Source organism: Aulonocara sp. 'chitande type north' Nkhata Bay, unplaced genomic scaffold (genome assembly GCF_057382095.1).
Source record: "Aulonocara sp. 'chitande type north' Nkhata Bay isolate Kocher_YH1m ecotype deep benthic unplaced genomic scaffold, A_spYH_male_GT1.1 unmapped_scaffold_14, whole genome shotgun sequence".
NCBI lineage: Eukaryota > Metazoa > Chordata > Actinopteri > Cichliformes > Cichlidae > Aulonocara > Aulonocara sp. 'chitande type north' Nkhata Bay.
The window spans coordinates 17,748-24,306 of record NW_028234346.1 but is presented as its reverse complement, the minus strand read 5'-3'; the positions used below and the strand labels follow the sequence as shown (position 1 = coordinate 24,306).

Here is a 6,559-nt window from a genome sequence, read left to right as displayed (position 1 = left end):
ACACACTTCACCCAGAGTTTAGACTACTTGTCAAAGTGTGCTCTGTAAATACAAATGTGTGTGACTCACTGTGAGAGCAGACGAGAGATAAGAAAGTTGGACAATGCAAAAATGTGTTTTAGTGCAACTGCAATTTTGTATTTACAGCTCACTTGTTTCAAAATTCCATTTTTTGAATAAATTGTTTGGATGATTGATGTTTGTTTTTTTTAAATAGCCTCATATTTAAATTTGTTTATTGATCTGAAACTTTCACATGTGAAAAACATACAAAAAAAGGAAATAAGGAAGAAGCCAAAGACTTTTTCACTCCACTGTAAATCAAGTAGTTGTAATCTTGAAGGAAGATTTCATGAATGCTGTTTCAGGGTGAAGAGAGTGTCCGTCATTATCACGAGTTTGAAGCTGGAAATCAAATGGATTATGTTGAAAGTTGTCAGTTTGTCGGCCCCGAAGGAAAAGACTATTTGTGGAGTAAGATGGATAAAGATGGAAATGTGCTAAAGAGTGAAAAGAGTGTGTTGGGAAGATGGAACGAGTACTCTGAGGACCTGATGAATGTAAAAAATGAGAGAAAGAGGAGGATGAATGGTCAGTTAAAAGTGTCCAATGTTGGGGAAGTCCTGACGTGAAGGGAGCTTAGGAGCAGTTACAGCAAAGGCAGCATTAATCTGTTTATCAAACATTAGATTAGAGTAAAAAAAAACACTCCTAGGTTCCTTGCAAAGGTTTTTATTATTATTATTATGAATTCCTAAAGGGCCAAAGTCACAGCGGTCACAGGGACCAAACACAATCACCTCTGTTTTCTGTTCATTTAGGTTAAGGAAGTTAAAAGCCATCCATGCCATCCTCAACATCCTCCAAACAATCTAGCAAACCCTTCAGACGACTCACAGATTCACGTTTCAGTGGCAGGTAAATCTGTGAGTTGTCTGCATAGCAATGGAATGAGATCCCATGTTTTTCAAAAAATTGAACCCATGGGGAGCATATAAATAGAAAAGAGAACTGGACCAAGATTGGACTCCTTGAGGACCCCACAAGAAAGTGAGGCTTCTGAGGACGATGTTTCCCCCAATCTAACAGAAAAACTTTGGTTGGACAGGTAAGATTTAAACCACTCCAAAGCAGTCCCTTTGATTCTGACACAGTGCTCAAGCCGAGCGATAAGAATCCCATCAAATGCAGCACTGAGGTCTAACAGTATTAAAATGGCAAAATCTCCCAAGTCAGAAAAGTTAAAAGGTCATTAAAAACTTTTACAAGAGCAGTTTCAGTGTTGTGGTGCGTTTTTAAAACCAGACTGAAATACTTCACTAATGCCATTTTTATCTAGAAAGGTCTGGAGCTGAAGAAGGACAACTTTCTTTAGGAATGTCTGGACTGACAACCAAACATATCAAGCTTCTGTGTTTGAGCCAGAGACTGCACTTGTGGGTGAACAATACAAACATTTTATATTTCTTATATCAGTAATGTAACTTGCAACAAAACGTTCTGGGAAGCTTAAACTTAGTTTCAGAATAATTAAATCTGAGACTTTGTTTTATTGAAAAGGTTAATAAAGTTTGAAATTGTATCAAAAATAAAACAAATTATTAAATAACACCGGCTACAATATTGGTAACATATGTGTGTTGTTCAACAGAACTTTTTCCCAGGCTTTTGTTTATATGCTCAGTCGAAAACCACTTTAACATAATTTTCAGCATAATTACTATTTTTTGTGACTATTCAGTACTTGAGTATAATTTATTGAATTATTTAGTAATAAATATGAAGTAAAAAGTTTTGATCACAAATGGGATTTTTCCAAAACTAAGCTTGCTTAATAGTTCTGAACTGTTACTGTAAAGTTTATAATAAAGTCATAATAACCTGATATTTAGAATCTCCATATATCATTTCCTTTATGCTTATATGTTGTCAAACAATGGCAGTAAGAAACATAGTGTTAAAATAGCTCTATATAGCATTATCTAATCTTGAGAAGAGGTCAAAGGTCAGTTATGGGGTCTTGCTATATGCTATGAGACAAACATAGCACAGTTGTAAGTATCATAGTTTCTAGGCTCTAAGGCTTTGTCAGTTTAATAGTGAGCTTTACAAGATTGATTTTCGTGCTAAAAGCTGGCACAGAACTAAGTTCGCTTATGACCACTAGAGCTGGAAACAACCTCAAGCAATCCTAAGGCTAATCAGCACGGCTAGCATTGTTAAATGTTGTCATTGCTAACATATAGCTGTTTAACAGCATAGTGAGTAGCGAGAACGCTAAGTTATTGTTAGCTTTTAAAAGAAAAATGTTGGCAACCGTAACCATGGCCTGCGGAGGGTATATAAATGCTGCACAAGGTTCCATTCGTCCCTTTACACTTGCTATTGGACTTGTTTTGACCTGCTCCAACCTCAGCCTGTGGAAAGTTAAGTTTTCGGAAAATATTTACTGAAAGCGGATTTGACTTGCTCGCCACAACAAGTACTTCATCTTTGGATTGTTTGTACTTGTTTTTCATACAGCAAAGCCTGAAGATGGCTCGTCGTGGACTCGACAGCCCCCTGGACTTCGCTGCAGGTACTTTTAACATTTCTTCAGTTATTTTAAGAGCTACTAAATGACTGTAATAATTTAATAAGTTCCAGTGTGAATATCAAGTTTTAATGTTATCAAAATATGCTTATTCCAAGATTTTTCCCCGTAAATTGTTTGTATGCTTTAAATTTTCCGGGAGAGGTGTAGAAATTATTAACGACTGGTGTATGAATTTGAAAAAAAAGGTGTTACTTTGATTTGAAGGCTTCAAATTTGACACTTTTTTAATGATTTGGTTAAAAATAGCTTAACGGACTAAAATTTGTAAAATGCCCCAAAATCAGTCTCTGTGGTAACAGCATCTTCAGCATGTCATGACGTCAGAACACACAGGTGTAAACACACCAGATCCCGGTCCCTTCCTAACATCCTGTTCTTCTTGGATCAAAGGCTTTATTGAAATAAACTATAACTTTTCCCCTGCTACAAAACATGATAATAAAAAATAACAAAAATAAATGAATATAAAAAAGAATATGAAAACAGTAATCATAGTACAGGAGTAATAATGGTATCCTTATGTTATGCCACTACTATATCTTATTATATAGCAGTTAATGATGTGAACTTAGTTGACTTAGCTGTTTTTTGCTTGCATGAACAAGTAGAAGTGTCATTCAGTCTGACATAAATGTAGCCTAAAATGCTTTTCTCTCATCGTCTGCTCAAACTAACAGATGTAGCTCTGTTCCTTTAGCACTTGATGTTTATTACATTCTTAATGTTATTTTAAACTTGTTTCCTCACAGGTCGTCTCGACTACGTGGTTGAGCGTCCTGCAGAAGAAGGCCTTCCAGAGGTCATCAGGATCCTGGATGACTCTGATACCGAGCGTGTCAGTGAAGGTGAGTATGGTGAGTATATCCCTCTCCCATCCTCACCCTCTTCTCCTGAAGCACAGGATCCTGATGACAGTGAAGAGGAAGGTGAGTACCCTCCCTACATACCTGAGGACGTCGAAGAGGTGAGTGAAGACACTGACAATTCCTCTGACTGGAACAACTCAGAAGAGTGGGCCGATTGGCCTAGTGACGACTCGGGGTATGACACCATGGATGAGAGAGCTGATTCCCCTCTCATCCAGGAGCTCCCTCCAGAGCCGTTTTGGCACGATTGGCAACATCCTATTGCTCCAGGTGCTGCCCCGTTCGCCATGCCGCCTTTCGGCCAGGCCAACGCCCCACTCTTCCCGGTTGGTGATCCTTTAGCTTCTCCTGCTTCCTCTGCTCCTCCCTCAGCTGCTTCCTCTCCTGCTCCCTTAGCTGCTTCCTCCCCTGCTCCCTCAGCTCCTTCCTCTCCTGCTCCTTCTTCCGCTACTCTCTCAGCTTCTCCTTCAACCTCAGCTCTCACCTCCTCAGCAAAGAGAAGCGGAGACGACACCTGCACTGATGAGGTAAGTGCAAAGAGGTGCAAGGTAAGTGATGACACGTTTTATGGCCCTTCAACATCCTCGGGTTCTGTTGGTGTCAGACGCTTCTGGGAAAGGCCTTTTAACCTTTCACTTGATGACAGCGACTCTGACTAGATTATGTTAGAACTTGTTTTTAAGCTTTAAATGTTTAAGTTGGCCTTTGCAGTGTTTGTAAATGACTAACATTTTTTTCTCAAGCTCTAGCTCACCATGCAGGACAAAGGTAAGTCCGTACTTAATGTCAACACAAATAAGTAGAAAAGGTTTAAAATGATGTCGTGAACTGACTGTAGTCTCTTGTTTTTACATAAGGTATAGCCTGTGGCTCAGGGATCAGAGGTAAGGTAAAAACACATAACAGAAGAAAAGTAAAGTGAACAACTCTGTGATCTGTGAATTCATGCTTTTCTCTTTGTCTTTTTGTCTTCAGGTGCTTTACACTTGTCCTCTCCCAGCATTCAGCACTTCAGACACTCAACGCCCAGGACGGAGCTAACACAGAGAGATACTCCACCCAGAAGACAGCCTTACCCCAACCCGATGAGAAGGATGGATGACCAAATGACAAACTGGAGAGTGGTGCTGTGTTCCAGCTATGTAAGTTATCACCTCACATTGGCTACAAACTGTCTTGAAGACTAAATCCTTCCAATAGCTGGTGTAAATCATCGTCCTACAGTACTGTAGGTTTAAGTTTAGTTATAGTTATTGTGTGTATATGTTGAGTTTAAAATTGCATTTTAACAACATGCTGCAGCTACCAACAATGGAAATGCTGTTTTGTGTTAAAATGACGTCTTTCTCGTGTTATTGCTTTGCAGGGCAGCTGAGAGTGGACAGAGCTGCACAGAGGACCAAAGATCCACTCTCAGCACTTCATACCTGACTGGCCACAGCACCACCCCTCTTCACCCAGGGTGAGGAGGGCCCTGACCCCACCTGCACAGAGGGAGTTGTGAACATGCACTTCTGTGTCGGTGGGTTTAGGAGCCTCCTCACACTCACACGGATGAAGACTGTCACTGGAAGATGTCTCCATTGCATCAGCAGGACGTAAGCATTTGTATAATATTACAGTTTGTGATGTTTTATACATGTTTTTATTGCTTCACTTCAAACTAGGAGATATAAAATAAACCAGTTTTCATAATATTTTCTGTGTATTTAGTTGTTTTCTTAATAAGTTATTTGGAACATCATTGCAACCTGTCAGCTTTTTATTGGGGATTTATAAAGTTGCTGGTGGCTCAAGTGTGTACAGTGGGGTGTTGTTTTTGTCACATGGTAAAAGTGACCTCATAGGGAGCAAAAAGAACAACTGAACAATTTGGGGATTCACAGACTTTGGTAATCATTAAAAGATGAAGAAAAATAGTTTTATGTGATCAGTTTTAAGTAGTGAGCAGCAATTTAATCAAATGCTGGGATGAAATGGGACAAAAGGGTCATGTGACAGCCACATTAGTTCCCTTCCCTCGTTTAACAATGTGTAAGCAGACTGCTTTAACCTGCAATTTACTGCATGTTATTAGGCTGCATGGTACAACCACAGTCTGCTAACCACCTGTGGTGAGCGAAGGTTTTGAGGCATTGTTCGAACTACTGATGAAGCTTTATCAATGCTTGTTAAGTTTCCCAACCACATTTCATCCCGATGGTCCAAGGCTTACATCTTTATGCTCACAAACGTGCTTCTGTAATTAACCAGTAACAAATGTATTACTTTAAGTTACAGTGTGAGGGGCACTGATGAACATAAATTAGATTTAACTTGATTATGTGTTTAGGTCAAGAGACACAGACCTTCATCTGTAAGAGGCTTTTCTTAAATGTCTGATCACGATGTTTGTGTTTGTCTGCAGCATCACTGCAGCAGAGAGGGTATAACACAAGGCCACAGTCACGTGGTATTCTGTCCTGCTATTAAGTGAATAAAATACTGAAACTCTGGCAGTAGACTGGAGCGAGGCAAAGAGTATGTAAAGGGACAATAAGAGGAAATGATGGGAGAAAAAAAAAACAAAAACATACATGTCTGAGAAACAAAGGAAGAAGAAAAATAAAAAAAATGGTGGAAAAAAGGATTAGAGCCTAAATTCTAAAGCTGCAGCTTTGCATGCTGGCAGCTCCAAGATCTCACTGACATGTAATCATAGACTGAATAAACATAGGCCAGTGTGATGTCATTGATTTGTAGACTTTAATTTGTAACAAAGGGCAACCTCTGGGTACACACGACACAACACTGGGAAATATACCATTCACATCTGTGCCAAATTGAAACTCTCAAAACCTAAACTCTGCTGTCAAAACCTAACATTCCTTTGTCAAAATGTAACTGTTGACAAAATGACACATACTTGCATCATATGCAAACACTTACAGATCAGGGGGAGCACACTAGTCTACTTTATATAAAACACTGCAGTCTTTCATTGTTTATTCAGAAGGCATATTTTCAGGAGACACATTTTCAAACAACCAAAACAACAAATAGGCCTACTCAGTATTGTACATTGCAGTACCATGAGAATGGGTGAATGACTGAATGT

The 6,559-nt window shown here is 39.2% G+C and overlaps 1 protein-coding gene across 3 annotated transcripts; it reads left to right on the top strand.

Annotated features, from left to right (window-relative positions):
* The first annotated feature begins 2,249 nt into the window (after nucleotides 1-2,249).
* On the top strand, nucleotides 2,250-5,159 carry LOC147300706 (uncharacterized). Of its 3 annotated transcripts, XM_086284885.1 has the most exons (5): nucleotides 2,250-2,578; nucleotides 3,346-3,441; nucleotides 4,320-4,346; nucleotides 4,438-4,604; nucleotides 4,829-5,159. In XM_086284885.1, exons 1-5 carry the CDS (start codon nucleotides 2,536-2,538, stop codon nucleotides 4,835-4,837), a joined length of 342 nt encoding a protein of 113 aa, XP_086141011.1. In that variant the 5' UTR covers nucleotides 2,250-2,535; the 3' UTR covers nucleotides 4,838-5,159. The 3 variants fall into 3 exon arrangements, with proteins under 3 accessions (XP_086141011.1, XP_086141010.1, XP_086141009.1); XM_086284884.1 differs by lacking the exon at nucleotides 4,829-5,159 and having other exon boundaries at nucleotides 3,346-4,230; nucleotides 4,438-4,528; XM_086284883.1 differs by lacking the exon at nucleotides 4,829-5,159 and having other exon boundaries at nucleotides 3,346-4,346; nucleotides 4,438-4,559.
* The last annotated feature ends 1,400 nt before the right edge of the window (nucleotides 5,160-6,559 follow it).

Bases quoted from the DNA above. Each gene is read 5' to 3' on its own strand.
- LOC147300706 (XM_086284883.1), top strand. From the start codon at position 2,536: ATGGCTCGTCGTGGACTCGACAGCCCCCTGGACTTCGCTGCAG. The intron at 2,579-3,345 runs GTACTTTTAACA...GTTTCCTCACAG, and splicing joins CCCCCTGGACTTCGCTGCAG to GTCGTCTCGACTACGTGGTT.